We start from the raw sequence: 15257 nt of genomic DNA, 5'->3' as shown, positions 1-15257 counted from the left end.
GAAGAAGATTAAAACATGTATGCTAGACTAGCGGAAAGCTGCGGAGATCTACCATCTATTTGTTTTGTCCAATTTTTATACACCTTAATAAGTTCCTCATGCATTCTATGTACCGCTCGTGCGATTTTACTCTAATCTAGCTATAGTTATGTGCTTCAAATAACAATGACACATCCGTTTGTTCCGGTTACGGGACTCCCCGAGACCCATTCTTGTTGACCTCTCCCAGTCTTTTTATGGACACGACCAGACCATGACCTGTTCACGGTGTCCCAATCTAGAGCCCTCGTGTACTCATCAATGGAAGGAAATAAAGAGACACCCACCAAACAGCCACCAACCGGAAGCTTGTCTGATCACTCTTGCGGTCGCGGCGAATGAGCATGTGTGCCGCTACAAGAGACCCAGTGACCATAGGCAGCATGCAGCCAATAACTCCAAGACCCCAGTACAGAGGGCAGATTACAGACCAAATGCAGACTGCCACAGCTGTGATCCAGCGCGTCGGTGCGTCGCCAAGAATCAGGGGGAAAGTCTGGCGGTCGATCAGCTTGTCACCTTCCTGGTCACGCAAGTCCTGGACCTGAATGGTGGTGAAGACCAAGGCGGCACAAATGAGGAACCAGCCTAGACCCTTGTTTGTGAACTCGAACTTGGCGTCCGTGTTGGCTTGAATCGCCATAACTGCCACACGCAGGGTTGCTACACGGTTGGTGTTGATACCGCAAGCGTTCATCAGAGCACGCTGCCACCAGCTCTTGTCACCCCAAGCACGCTCGTTGTAGAGCCATGTGCAGAAGAGGTAGAAGGATGTTTCTTGCCAACCACCCATGACGGTAACGCACAGCGTTAGCAGTGAAGCAATCGCTACCAGTTGCCATCGGTGTGTCAGCTCAGGTGAGATACGGCCGGCTGGAATGGGTCGCCAAGGTTTGTTTGCGCCATCTTCAATGACAGATTGAGGCTGGCGCTGGTTTCCGAGATTGAAACACAGCGTCAAATGCCACGTGAAATAGAGTGCCACAAGGATACCTTTACCCATATCCGCCCAGTGAATGTCTGCATTGCAGATGGCGCCAGGGCCTGCGAGGATCCCGGCGATGGCAAACGTGGTATTGATACCAGTTGAAGTGGGCATATCACTCTTTGTGAACATCCATATTGTTACACAGTGGTAAGCGAGTCTCTGCATGAAGCTCGATTTGTCCTCTTGTGCATTGCATGCTACCTTGGGTCAGTCACATGTGGAAGTGGATGTTGTTGGTTCAGGGGTGTTTACCAGAATGTTGGGTCGCTTCCTTGTGTTCCATGCATTGCATCGAACTCTGTCGCAATGAAAAGGGCGCATTATGGCGCTTGGTAATAGTGACAGACTTGCTAGCCATTGTGAGAGAGATCAACGAACAAGTATAGGTAGGAACAGATAAAAGAATCTCAGTTAAGAGCCAGGATGGATCTACAAGTAAAAGTTTGGCGACAAGATGCCACTACTTATTCGTTCTGCTCGAAGCCGATACCGTCATAGTTTGTCCTCGCAAAACCCCTACATTTGGTTAGGAACGCGTACAAGCCTGAAATATCTCAAGTTGACCGAGGCTACGGGGTTTCAGGACAGGGACTAATAGCGATCGTCAAAGTGAGTTCTTTGAGTCCTTGAAGAACCGTTGAGCTAGGCAAGGGTTGGTGGTGAGGGTCGCCGGCAGATGTAACCTTTACCGGCTCCGCGTTTACTGGAGCCTGGGAACGCTAGGGTCCAGCCTGCTGGGTCAAGGTTTCAACCACAAGGAGGATCAACATGATGGGGAAACAACGAATGAACAGTGGACCAGGCCATTGGGTATGGAACGAAGGATTAAGCGGTGAAGGGGCTATAGGGTTGTAATTATAAACTTTAGGAATACGACAAGACAATGGAAGCAGGCCTTCGAAAGATTCTTCCATGACGAATGGGAAAACACGGAAGCGTTTGCGTGCCATCCGGGAGATTGTGACCTTCCATTACGTTAAAATAGCGATGTTCTTCCAAAGCAGGCATCCCAGAATACGACCTTGAGATGAGAAATCTCAGCAAAGATTATGGCGTTTGTACATAATTGGAGGATTCGTACCCTCCTTGAGTCATGTAGCAGCTGCTTAGCGGTGTCTGAAAAAGCTTGTCATAGTAAAAATCTTTATAGTACGACCCTAAGGTCTGTTTAGATTATCTTACGACAGGCCTTGACCGATTGTGTGAATACACTACATCTGTGCAGTTCGTGTGCGTAGAATGTCAACGTGAGTACAAACCTTATAATGTTTCAGTTTGTATTCGGTATGTTCCTTTTTCTATCAATGTACCTTCATCTGTGTCTATAAGGATCTGGACATGCAAGGCTCAGCGAAAATCAAACAAATAGCCAGGGTATCATCTCTTGGTTATTTTGTTAACATGTAGGGGCCACCAAGTTGAATATGTCCCAGCATAACCCAAAATATCTAAAAGAGAGAAAAAAGGCAGGCTGAGCATTATCTATCTAAGTATCCAACGCCAACGGTCTATAGTAATGAAGCATAACTCGGGAATTGTCTAAGAATCCCAGATCGGCCCAAATGCCGGCACACCCAAAGCCTGCAGATCCAAGACCAAATCTATGGTGAGCTTGGGATTTGAAATTACCACTACAGCCTCACTCTCTGTCTTTTTATACAGGTCAAGGACTGTAGGAAGGGTATTCGGTCTTCCCATTGTTGAAGTGTTGTGAATGTGTGCGTCATCACCCATCTCCTCGATGATCGAAGCGATATTTGGTCCATAGGTCTTGAAAGGGTCTCGAGTTGACCAAAATAGAGTGACCCTTGTCTGTTTCGCTAGGATCACCGGAAGACAAGGTGCAATACCCGAACCGGTAGCCACCAGAACGATACTCTTGAACATTGGGGCAATGCGCAAGACACCACAGGTTGGTGTGCGTCGAACCCACACATGTCGAGGAGGATCATTGACAAGCTTTTTGGTCCAATCGCCAGCGTTGGAAATCACAACCGAAAACCCGTGTTCCTTGGGGTTGTTGACGGTTGCGAATGCGTGCCATTCCAATAAGGGGCGCGATGAGAGTCGGATGGTTGTGCCAGGCTGAGGGTTCGTATAGTCGAAGTACATCCGTAAGGCGTGCGAAGAGAGCTTCTCGGACTGTACTTCTACCTTTCGGCAGTTGAGCCAAGTAGAAACAACGCAGCAAGTTGAGATGAAGACAAGCCAGATATTGACACTGCCGAATACCGAAGCAGCAAGGGAGTGGCCAGGGGGAGTGTTGAGTTTTGCTTCTAGAATTGTCATAACCCATAAGAGGGCGAGAGTAGACCAGCCGGCGAAACGATGAACAGCTTCAAAGGCATTGTGTATCTTGGCGCGAATAGTCGGGTATGACATGGCCAGCATCGCTAGGAGTAGGCAGTCCAGCATGTACACCACGACGATATGCGCCCACATGACGCCATCACGGATCTTGGCGGTGTGAACATCTCTGGTCTTTTCAATCGAATATAGAATGAACCAAAACACTGCAGCCACACCGCAGCCGCTGTGGAGGCCACCGAGGTGGTAGATCTTACCCGCTCGCTCTCTCATCCATAGCGGCCAGGTTGTTGGGATAGAAGTGAATATCTGATAAAGGCCGTTGACGATGTGTTCTTCTCGAATGACGATAGAAACCGCAAGGTTAATCGAGGTTGCCAGCCCACAAGTCGTGGGATCAGGTTGGCCATTGAGCCACCATAACCAAAAGAATAGGATGACACCAACAAGGTTGGATAAGAAAACGACGGTGAAAAGTATGCGATATTCGGAAGAGATGAATCTCACAAAGCGAGTGAGCGACAGGCACGCAGGCCGTCTAGAAGACTGCTTCTCGGCAGAAACCATGGCGATTAAAATGGGGTCAGATTTGAATGAAAGTATGTTTTAAAAACGCACGCAGCGGTCAGAAAGAACGGTTCTCGAAATAGGGAATAGAGCACCACTGGAGGGCAGGCAATAAGAAGCGTTATCAAAGTCATATACCAACTGCGGCTCGGAGTATCGGACGATTATCCAATAGTACCGGTGATTTGGGTCGAGCCGTCAGTCCACTTCTCGTAAGACGTATGCGTGGTATAGACGTCTCCTGAACTGCCAGTATTTGACAAACAGGGGGCAATGCAACACATATCAGCCCGTAGAGCTCAGCCTTTAATGCAGATCAATCCACAGTTATGAAGAGAAAATTCCTGATAACGACATCTCGAGCATATCTGGAGTCCTTGATCCCTGCAACATTCATGTAGTTGTTCGTATTGGGACAAAGTGTCTTGGCAGAATGCCCAGATGGCATTTGCTCATATGTACAGACGCAGAGGGTACGATAACGTCCATCCAACCCGGTTGTCTATCTTCGGTATTCTTTCGTTCGTGCCAACACCATTCGAAGACTCTGTATCTTAAACTCGTATGATTTAATATTACGATTGATTGCATCATAAAGATTATTTCTAGACAATCGTAACTGTACTTAAATTTGATAGAAGCTTTGGGCAGCAAACCCTCGCCACATGGAGTCTTGAATCCTTGTTATGACCGTGCTAAGAGAACATCTCTAGAACCTCCTTAGTCCAAATATTTGGATCATCTTAAGATTAACAAGCTACAGACACTCGATCCCATCGGAACATGCCCCGTCTCTTGAGATACAGGGCATCAACATTGAGATGAGGTTCTAAAGCAGGGTTGAATACTTGACAGACCTCGTGAAACATGCCCTGGTTGTTCAAGGGTTAACTCACCTGCCGGATGGAAACCCTGCAATGGCTGAGTGGAGCTTCCTGCCAGAGCATTTCTTTTTGCAATGAAAGTTGTGGAGTAAACGTTGGTTGACAGCCGCAGATCAGTCTCCATATTGTGTTTCCCGAGTCATTGGTCTTGATCCAACTGATAACAAAGAACAGACACTTCGAAAGTACGATGTGAGTAACAGATGCAGCCTGATATGTCTTCAAATCATTCGTTTGATTGCTGACCAAGAATCTGACTAGAAATTATAGTAACATGACATAGCAAGTAGCATTGCGACAGTCGCATACATTTTCACACTAGACTGGTAGGATTTTGAGTTACATTGCTCACTGTGAAGGGGAAATAAGTAAATGTGATGCTACCCTGTCTTGTTGGCTGGCGGAAGTGAAGAGGTAGCATTCCTTGCTACGGTGATTAGGCGAATGTGAGGGTTACATTCCGTTACAGGAGGAAGCAAAAGAATGAAGACAATAATTGCGAAGCGAAATATTGGTATAGCATAGATACACAGACGCTGCAAAGAAGCACAGAACAGACAATTTTGATAGAATGCGTCATGCAGATTCCCGAGAAACCCAACTGTGTGGTTTTGCAATCTATTCGAGACCCCTAAAAACCATTCCTCAGCCTTGTATTCTCAACTCGAATAAATGGCCTGATTTTAAGTTTCGAAGTGCATTTTCGGGGCTGTCGAAGGATCAGACTAACCGTTCCTGGGGCAGGATTCAAGATAATCCTTGCACGGCATACGACATTGAGATAGGGTTGGTGTTGTCGTAACGGCCCGCTCAACGGTGCTAGGGTTAGTGCCCGTTGCAGGTCTTAATATGTCGATCACTGTGGGTAACGTCGGTCTTGAGAACCACACTATTGATCGAGGTTGTTTATTAACAGGGATTATTGTTTTACGAACAGGGATTTAGCTTACGAGCACTGACGAAGCGTTGGTAAATAGAGTTCCGTTCGTACTCTTTTATTGAAGAGAATGCTCCAAGACATCATGTCACTGGCCAATCAGTCACCTTACATGGGTGAATAATTGGTAAGATTGTGCTCATAGAGTGGTTACGTATGGAAAACGTTATCCAAAGATCCTAGACTGCGTATGGATAGTAAGGGGAAGAATGAACGGGAACAAAAAATCGCGTCACCCTGTAGTAGTCTATATTCTCAACTTGAGTCCTGGAGATGGTGAGTTAACACTTTACGATCATTACACAATTGTTAGACAGGTAAATGAGAGAAGCTATACCCATTCCTTTTGTATTTCAAACCCGCAGTGAGCGGCTACCATCTTTATATACCATAATAATACACCATATCCGGAATAAAATAAAACAAAACTGCCACCCATTGCTCCAACCCATAACCTATACCGCTGAGTTGACATTGGTGGTGCTAGCATTGACAGCAGGATCGGGACCCTTGCCGATCAGGCTTCGCTCATCCAGCTCGTAGTATGACTTATTATCTTTATCAGTCTTGGAGCGCGCACCACGGCTGCCCGTCCAGCTACCCGCGCTCTTATCAAAGTTGGAGTCCTTGTTGGAACTCGAAAAGCTCATCTTTGACGCAATTGTAGACATGGCGTTGGGCCAGAAATGCTTGCAAAGGTGCCGAATAGCCGGGAGACTTGCACAAACCATTCCTAGTTCTGTTTCCCAAATAGACCAGATTGTCACATCAACGTATTCCCCTAAAAAGATAATTAGTACCAATGGTAGTCGTCAGAAATATGATAACTTACATGTAGGATTTGAGGTTTTGCCAAGAGAGACAAGGAATGGTAGACGAATGATACTGAATACGGTAACACTGATAAATCAGGTTAGCTCAATTCGAGACACAAGGGTCAGGCAAACTTACACAATACCCAGACTGAACATAACGAAAAGCTGAGCCTTTTGACGGTGCTTGACTTGCAGCTTCATCAAATGAGGCAATGGCAGAAGTAGAATGACGATGTCGCAGGCCATGTTGATACCACCAAAGACATAAGTCTGCACGTTCAAATCATTGCAATGACCTTTGTGCTCAGCATCCCAGCTTGTCCAGTTGTAACTCGCGGGCAAGCATTGAAGTCCGGTAGTGATCATCGTTGCCGCACCACAAAGGGCGACGAAAACGCCGATCACCAATGTCAACTTTTTAAATTCTGATGTCGTAAAGATGCCACGAAGAAAAAAGAGGATAGATAGCTTTGTGCTGTACAAGTGAACACTGTACATGATCTGATCTATCCAGAAAAGCTTCAGTAATTCGTATAAGCGATCAAATGGAGTAATGTCCCAAATGTTCAACCCAAACCCTAGATCCGCAAGTCTGCAAGCGAGCCATATGTATGGCACTGTAGCAAACTACGCCATGAATTAGTGGATGACTCTTGTAATTTGTTGTGTTTCACTTACAGCTGCTATCATGATTAAGTAGTCGTCAACGCCTAATTTCCCGAGGATTGTAACTTTAGAGTAAATCCTCAGAATCACTGCGATCTCAGCGATGATACACGCAATAATGGCGTTGATCCTGAACTTCATCTGTTGGCTCTTGACGGGAACACCGCAGGCCATGCTCTGAACTCTCATCAAAGCTGTTGCCATTAGTGCAAGCTTCCACAGAGGGACAAAACATCAACTTACTCAATGAGTCTTTAACGGTACAGTTCTCCAAAACACAAGCTTGTGTCAGGCCAGCAAAGGTTGGATCGGTGCACAGACATGTTGTGTTGGTCATGGAACATGGGGACTTTGGTAGTGCTTGTTGAACACATTTCAGCTGTCATGCATGTTAGCTTGGTGGTCATGGTAGATGGGCGTAAGCCAACTGACATCGCAAGCGGGTATCTGTGCCGCTAGATCGGCAAAGCCGGCTGCGTTGACAAAGGTAGCAGCGAAGGCCGTGACCAGAAGGGAGAACGAAACGAGACGCATGATTGGCGCAGGCTGAGCTGAAAGAACCAACGTAGAGGTGTCAAGGCTAGCTGAGATTTTACGAAGTAGAAGACCAGATGAAAACTTGCATGTCTTTATAGGCGGTATCTCAACTTAACACTAGACATATAACCCCCTGAATATTAACTACCGATCAGGTACCAATGTCCCGGTTGTTGGCTCCAAGATCAAGGTGGATCGTAAGTTCCTCAACCTCCTTTAGCAGCCGTTAGATGTTGCATTACATCAAAGCATTAATCTATGAACGAGACAAGTCATGTGCGGATGCCATCCGTAACTAGTCAATAAGGGCGACGGTCAATGACAAATGGTTATCCTTGCCACTAAGAAGGTAAAAAGGGATCCGACTAACAAGTGTTCGAAACGCCGGGACCAACAATCTAATGTCCTAGGCATGGGAGCATAGTAGCATTCTAGCACCAACGGGCGACGATCAGCATCTCTTAGCTGCGGCATGTCCCTGGACCTTGGCCTCTGTCATTGGTAAATAGTGGATGTGTGCTAGCGATTACATCCCTGCCTTCTGCCCCCTGTGATTGCTACGCTAGAACCAACGGTTGGGGGGGATGAATCCCTGCTAGTCTTTGAAGAAGCTTGACAGTTCCCTTGAACTTGAGATGACAGGACCCACGTTCCTGATGAACTGCCGACCATGGTTCCAACATTGTTTTCCCCGCTCATACCACGAAATCCAGCACTCGGGGTGGAGTCGATTGATGAAGGAGTTCGTATGTACTGCGTAAACAAGGCCCCTGATCTGTTTTGTACCCGGGATTATTTCCTAGTCCCATTTCAGATGAACACTCACAGGCCAGCTTGCGTCTTCCAATAACAAACAGCCCTGCTAATTGATTTTGCAAACGTACGTGACCAGCCTCAAAAGGAGACGAATCTCGCCCAGATTTACCCATGCATTACCAGTATTGAGAGATTGGCGACGATCATTTACTGTCTAGGAACCAAAAAAAACTCTGCATGTGCAAGGCTATGATAACCAGGGAATACTAGTGAGGTTCCAACGGTGTCGTGGCAGACTACTCCGTCTACCAAGGGAGTCGCGGAACCGTGTGCCGCTTCCTAGGTCTATGCCGATCTCAACTTCGAACAGTTAATGCTTTCTTAGCTAGACCGACTTCGTAAGGCTTGATTCCTGATGTCCCCTACTCCTAGACTTTGCCAGACAGAACCTTCTGTATTCTAACTCATCTCGCTCTATTGGCTGATCGACTCAGGAGAATCCTTCTGTCCCAGAGCTCCGGTAGCATCAGCGTATGACGGAGTCCAGCCCCCCTTAGCTACCCGGATTCTCGGCCTCAGCGATATTGCGATGATCAGCATTCCCCTTTCAACCTCTATTATTTAAACAGAACAACTGGCTGTCTTTCAGCTCACTGACAAATGAGCAGCTTCTCATTCGCATTCATTCCTTGATACTGACCTATACATTCATTCTTTTTGACACCATTCACTCGTTTTTATCCAAGCTATCAATATGAAGGCCTTCACTCTTGCCACAGTGGCCACAGCACTGCTTTCTAACCAAGCTGCTGCGGTCCCTACTCTGCACGAGGATTCCCCCATTCCTCTCAACGCGTTCAAGCTCAACTCTCGCGACGGTCATGATCCCCATTTCGGTATCGACCCTGAGATCATCCGAAAGTACGCCTCGCAGGCTCCTCCTGCTATAGGCAAGCGAGCCATTGACTTCGACCCCAAGAAGCAGCTTGTTGATGGTAAGTAGACTGGCTATATTTCATCATTGTTTGTTTACTGACTTTCTTAGTGCACGGGCAGCACGAGTTCAAGGCTCCCGACTGGGAGGCTGGCGAGGTTCGAGGACTTTGCCCTGGACTCAACACTCTAGCCAACCACAACTACCTTCCTCGCAACGGTGTTGCCACTGTAAGTTGCAATTGCAAACACCACACATTCTGTCTCTAACACCTGTTTCAGTTCAGTCAATATGTCAACGCTGTTGGCAAGGTCTGGGGTATGGCTCCTGACATGGCTTCGCTCTTGACCACCCTTGGTGTCGTTCTCGGCGGAAACCTCTTTGCCGTCTCTCAGGGCGGCTGGTCCAAGCATATGGACAACAATCTACTCGGTCTTCTCGGTACTCCCCGTGGTTTGAGTGGCTGCCATCCTCTCTTCGAGGTTGATGGTAGCCCTACTCGAGGTGATCTCTACGACCCCATTGGTGACAACAACAACATGAACATGTCATACTTCATGGACCTGTACAACCTCCAGAAGGATGCCGAGGACCCCAACTACAGCATCGAGGTTCTCTACGAGCACAACAAGAACCGCTGGCACCAGACCATTGGCTTCAACCCCTTTGCTTGGTTCGGCCCTGCTAGTGGCTGGCTTGTGCGTGCCAGCCCTTATTCTTTCACTGCCCGTCTTGTTGCCAACCGTTCCGCTGAGTACCCTGATGAAGGTCGCCTTGACAAGGAGGCCCTCAAGTCCTTCTTCTCCGTCTATGGACCTGAGGACAACATGACCTACGTTGTTGGCCATGAGCGTATTCCCGAGAACTTCTACCGCCGACGTTACACTGACTACGGTATCCACGCCAACGCCCTCGACATTGTCACTCACAGTCACCCTGAGGTTCTGAGCATTGGCGGCAACACCAACGGTGTCAACACTTTTGTCGGTATCAAGATCGACGACCTTGCTGGTGGTATTCTCAACGGCAAGAACCTTCTCCAGGGCAACAACCTCGTCTGCTTCGCTCTCAACGCTATCAAGACTGGTGCCCCCAATGCCCTGTCGTCTCTCTTCGCCACCTTGTCCTCTGTCACTGATATCCTCTTCGCTGCTCTTGAGCCTGTCATGGGCGCTATGGATTGTCCTGTCTATGATGATCTCAGCGTCAACGGAACCAACTGGCTTGACTTCAACAAGGAGATGTACCCTGGATTCAAGAAGGCTGGCGCCGGCTGGTAAAGTGCTTCATTCTTAGTAGCCTTAGTATCTTGTGGTTTGGTGTGAGCGACTTCGCCTGTGTATAATACTTCATAATGTGCATACTATAATCAACAGCCTCAGGGCCTTTACATAACTACCCTTTTAAACCTTGTATACCTCACGTGATTGTGAACTATCTAAAGGTAATAAATGAATATGATAAGAGTCTACTTGTTCCTCTCATAGTCTTTGTCGAACTTGTCCCAGCATCTTGACCAAACCTGGATGAAGCTGATCCAGTGAGGTACATCCAATAAGACGCATGTTACGCTCCAGCTCGTCTTTGTAAATCCGAATTGCTTTTTCTACGCCCTTTTGTCCATATCCCGCCATAGCGTAGAGGAAAGGGCGGCCAATGCCAACCCCTCGAGCACCCAGACACAAGGCTTTGAGAATATCAGAACCCCTACGGATTCCACCGTCTAGATACACCTCGATCTTATTATGTAATCCCAGTTCTTGTAGAGTAGGCATAAGCTCGGCAAGGACCTCTATTGGGGGTTCAGAATACTCCAACTGTCGTCCACCATGATTGGAAAGAATTACAGCTTCGATGCCGTATTCTGCTGCTTTGACAACATCTTCAACCCGCTGCACTCCCTTTAGGATAATAGACATATCAGTGATGCTTCGAAACCACGAAATATCGTCCCAGCTTAGAGTCGAGTTCATTATCAGTGAAGGATCAAGTTCTGTCGCCGCCACGTCTTCAAACTCATCGTCTTCGTCTTCGTCGCTGACCTCGCTCTGTTGTTGTCGGAGGACCCTCTCGCGGCTTCCAAGGTGGGGGTTGTCTACAGTGATGCAAAGTGCCTTACAGCCATGTTTCTCGGCGTTCTCAATAGCTCTTCTTGTCACGTTTCGATCTTTCTTGACATATACTTGGAACCACTGAGTGCGACCTGGTTCCCTCGCTTTGGTGATGTCTTCTAGTGGGAAAGAGGAGTATAGCGGTATCATTTGAATGATATCATGCTTGTTACTCGCCCTTGCCAGAGTTACTTCGCCTTCCGGATCACCGAGCTTTGCATGTGCCGTGGCTGAGATGTAGATTGGAGCGGAAGTGCGCGAACCAAGAAATGTCGTCGAGATGTCAACGTGTTCTACGTCGACCATAACTTTCGGTCTAAAGCGTATCTGTTGAAAGGATTTGTTGTTTTCTTGCAGAGTCTGATATCATGTGTAAGCTGATTGTAAGTCTTTGCTGTGGAAGCTTTGACACGTACAAATTCGTCGTCTGATCCAGTAGAATAGTAGTTCCAAGACGTTGTCTTCATTACGTTTTGGGCTACGTTCTCAAAGTCCGATATATTGATGCAGCGAGACAGCTTGGGTTTGCGGTAAAGACTTTTCTGGCTTCCATCTCCGGCTTTGGGTGTCGTGTCTTCGTTTATGGCTACACTTGCATCAACATCACCAAGATGTTTCGACGGTTCAAGCCATTTATCGAGGATATCAATTGAATGAATTAGATCGAAATCCCCTGTGGAATCTTTGCCCTACAGTGTGTGAGCATTAATGATTTCTCTGTGTGTACAAGAAACCTACTGCATTCTTCAATATGACTTTCCTACCTCCGGGATGATCTAGTATCAAAACATTAGGTATAGAAGACAATTTTCTTAGGGATGTAACAAACTTGGAAGAAATTCGGTAAGATCATAGACCTTGTTCTGTTCTGTCGTTAGTGAAGGCCGTAATGATTTATGAGCGATTTTACATGGATGATGAGCCAACATGATTTCGCACTATTGTGTTTCGCGATATCGGAAGGGTGGAGGACCATTTTGCCTGGAAGGATTCTTGGTGGTAGTGACAAGTAAGATAGGCCTTGAGTAAAAAAAGTAGACAGATATTGGTGTTGATGAGTTTGTGCTGAAATTGACTGGTTCTTTATCGTAACCCACTTATTTGCGTGCGAGTGGAGACACATGATGCAACTCGGTAGAACAGAAAAGCCTAGAGTGACAAAAAGGTGAGTCTGTAAGTCTACTATTAGTGGCATAAGCACTAATTTGATCCAATTCACTTTGCCAGTTATGCTACAGCATGGGTCTATCTGCCAATAGCAGCGAGCTGGATAACTAGTTATAGTAAGCCGTGAGGACTATGTCTACCGGAGTGTCAGGTCTCTAGAGACACTCTATAGTTCTAGAATATTATCGGAAATTTGTGTTCATATTAGAATAAACCCTGTCGTGAACACGTCGCGGTAAATCACACGTGAAGGATGCTACAAAAGACCCGTTGACCAGGCAAAATTGTTCCTACGTGCAAACTTCCAGAATGACAGTTCATATCAGATCATGAAGAAATGACAAACTAATGGGGATGCTTCTGGCTTTTGATAGACGAGAATGCCGGGACCTCATACTCGCTTACTCCTGAAGGACGAAGCTTCAACGTCATAGACTTAAACAATTTCAAATCAATCACGCTAAGTAATTTGCTCATCAACATTTTCTAGGTACCTTTTGTCTCATGGTTGCCGTATGATTACGTAGGTAACTCTCCGGTCGCCCGAAGCTCTTCTAACTAGTGCGACACAATTCTGCAAAGTTTCTAGTGCTTTTCGATGAGATGTTGCTAACGTTATGCTGCAAATATATCTCGGTAGTTGTGTGTTGGTTCAGGCATCATCGCCGCAGACTATACCAGAATTGTAATGTAAAGTGGGACATGACGCATCTTAAGTAACTTCACTCATGGGATAGCGGCAAAGACGTAGTGAAACTACTCGAGTCATGACATCACTACGGGTCGATTTATAATTATTGCGAGAGTCTATAAGAGTATAGGATGTCCTTGAGCCTAGAGAACTGAAGCAAGATCAGTAAATCAAATTAATAGTACATCGTTCTACAATGGCACCACGAAGATTCCAAGCCGATCAGACAGATGCGAGCCCATTAGCTCAGCCGCTCAAATTTGAGTTTAGTGGCCAGACCGCCAAAAACCGGTTCATGAAGGCTGCCATGACTGAACGCCTTTCAACATGGGATCCCAAGATTCTCGAGAAGCGAGGTATTCCCATGCCAGAACTTATCAACGTTTACCGACGATGGGGCGAGGGAGACTACGGTGTTATCCTGACTGGGAATGTCATGGTGGAATATGACCACCTCGAGGCTGCTGGAAACCCCATCGTGCCTCGCGATGCCCCTGCATCTGGTGAACGATTTGAGGCATTCAAGGAAATGGCGACTGTTAGCAAGAAGCATGGAAGCTTGATCATTGCGCAGGTCAGTCATCCTGGACGTCAGGTGGCTGAGGACATTCAGAAGAATCCTATCTCTGCCAGCGATGTACAGCTTGAGGGCGAAGTGATGGGAATGCACTTTGCCAAGCCCAAGCCCATGGACGAGCAGGATTTTAAGAATGTAATTGAGGGTTTCGCCCATGCTGCTGAGTTCCTTCACAAGGCAGGCTACAACGGCATGCAATTGCACGGCGCACAGTAAGTACAATCACTACATTTCAAAACATGAAAGCCACTAACAGTGCTACAGTGGTTACCTTCTAGCACAATTCCTTTCTCCTACCACCAATAAGCGTACTGATAAGTACGGCGGATCAATTGAGAACCGTGCTCGTATCATCTTCGAGATCGCAGACGCTATCCGTGCCCGCGTTCCTGATAAGTCATTTGGCCTGTCCATCAAGGTCAACAGCGTCGAGTTTCAAGAGGGCGGTTTCTCCACAGATGACTGCAAGGTCCTTTGTCACCAGCTCGAGGAGCATGGCTTTGACTTTGTTGAGTTGTCTGGAGGAACCTACCAGAGTCTTGCCTTCTCTCACCGAAGAGACAGTACCAAGAAGCGAGAGGCTTTCTTCCTTGATTTTGCCGAGAAGATTATTCCTGAGCTCAAGAAGACCAAGGCTTATGTCACTGGTGGTCTCAGAACCGTGCACGCCATGGTCGAAGCTCTCCAAACTGTTCATGGTATTGGATTGGCTCGCCCTACTACGAACGAGTTTGATCTGCCCGCCAAGCTTATCAAGGGTGAAGCCAACGCGGCTATTGACACTCTACTTGATGAGCAAAATTTCGGCATCACAAATGTTGCCGCTGGTACACAGTAAGTTGCATTAACTCCCTCCTCACATGTTCACTGATGCTCATATTTGCAGGATTCGATTAGTTGGAAAAGACAAGCAGCCCCTTGACTTGAGCCGCGAAGATCATAAGAAGGTGTTCGAAGAGTCAATGCAGAAGTGGGGTGAGGCTATGGCCAACAACGACGACCAGTCCAAATATGGATACGTTGATGTTGAGGGCACCAAGTTAGAGCCGTTCGGTGCAGCATATGCGGCAGCTTAAACCGGTATAGACATAGAGTGATTACTACTTAAATAATGATTATCCTGATTACAAAATAAACTGCGAGAGAAGTTATTGGTGTAAACATGTGCTACTCTATGCACATGATGCTATCATTAAATCGTTGTAGAATTTTTGCCCTTTTCTCTATACTAACAATGCAGACAATGCTAGGGTTGGAACTGCAACTTAAAGCTCTAATTCC

General features: G+C 46.8%; 6 protein-coding genes across 6 annotated transcripts; 2 read left to right on the top strand and 4 right to left on the bottom strand.

Moving 5' to 3' along the window:
- Positions 1 to 277: 277 nt before the first annotated feature.
- FSST1_007961 (UbiA family prenyltransferase) lies at positions 278 to 1385 on the bottom strand (the record flags this gene model as incomplete). The annotated part of the gene is made up of 2 exons (XM_083224798.1): positions 278 to 1224; positions 1280 to 1385. 2 exons carry the CDS (start codon positions 1383 to 1385, stop codon positions 278 to 280), a joined length of 1053 nt encoding a protein of 350 aa, XP_083083922.1.
- Positions 1386 to 2566: 1181 nt separating this feature from the next.
- FSST1_007960 (uncharacterized protein) lies at positions 2567 to 3901 on the bottom strand (the record flags this gene model as incomplete). Its single annotated transcript, XM_083224797.1, has 1 exon — positions 2567 to 3901. The coding sequence occupies one exon, from the start codon at positions 3899 to 3901 to the stop codon at positions 2567 to 2569; it is 1335 nt and encodes a 444-aa protein (XP_083083921.1).
- Positions 3902 to 6177: 2276 nt separating this feature from the next.
- Positions 6178 to 7737, bottom strand: FSST1_007959 (CFEM domain-containing protein; the record flags this gene model as incomplete). The annotated part of the gene is made up of 6 exons (XM_083224796.1): positions 6178 to 6503; positions 6555 to 6622; positions 6674 to 7164; positions 7216 to 7397; positions 7447 to 7582; positions 7636 to 7737. The coding sequence occupies 6 exons, from the start codon at positions 7735 to 7737 to the stop codon at positions 6178 to 6180; spliced, it is 1305 nt and encodes a 434-aa protein (XP_083083920.1).
- Positions 7738 to 9250: 1513 nt separating this feature from the next.
- Positions 9251 to 10710, top strand: FSST1_007958 (uncharacterized protein; the record flags this gene model as incomplete). Its single annotated transcript, XM_083224795.1, has 3 exons — positions 9251 to 9491; positions 9542 to 9660; positions 9712 to 10710. 3 exons carry the CDS (start codon positions 9251 to 9253, stop codon positions 10708 to 10710), a joined length of 1359 nt encoding a protein of 452 aa, XP_083083919.1.
- A 201-nt stretch (positions 10711 to 10911) lies between these two features.
- On the bottom strand, positions 10912 to 12517 carry FSST1_007957 (FMN-dependent dehydrogenase; the record flags this gene model as incomplete). Its single annotated transcript, XM_083224794.1, has 5 exons — positions 10912 to 11901; positions 11958 to 12230; positions 12280 to 12317; positions 12371 to 12404; positions 12452 to 12517. The coding sequence occupies 5 exons, from the start codon at positions 12515 to 12517 to the stop codon at positions 10912 to 10914; spliced, it is 1401 nt and encodes a 466-aa protein (XP_083083918.1).
- Positions 12518 to 13595: 1078 nt separating this feature from the next.
- On the top strand, positions 13596 to 15052 carry FSST1_007956 (NADH:flavin oxidoreductase/NADH oxidase family protein; the record flags this gene model as incomplete). The annotated part of the gene is made up of 3 exons (XM_083224793.1): positions 13596 to 14188; positions 14241 to 14810; positions 14863 to 15052. 3 exons carry the CDS (start codon positions 13596 to 13598, stop codon positions 15050 to 15052), a joined length of 1353 nt encoding a protein of 450 aa, XP_083083917.1.
- Between the last annotated feature and the right edge of the window lie 205 nt (positions 15053 to 15257).

The sequence above is a fragment of the Fusarium sambucinum genome, chromosome II, assembly GCF_050947815.1.
Source record: "Fusarium sambucinum isolate potato_lamoka chromosome II, whole genome shotgun sequence".
Classification (NCBI taxonomy): Eukaryota; Fungi; Ascomycota; class Sordariomycetes; order Hypocreales; family Nectriaceae; genus Fusarium; species Fusarium sambucinum.
The sequence above is the reverse complement of the archived record's forward strand: the minus strand, read 5'-3'. Positions and strand labels throughout refer to the sequence as shown.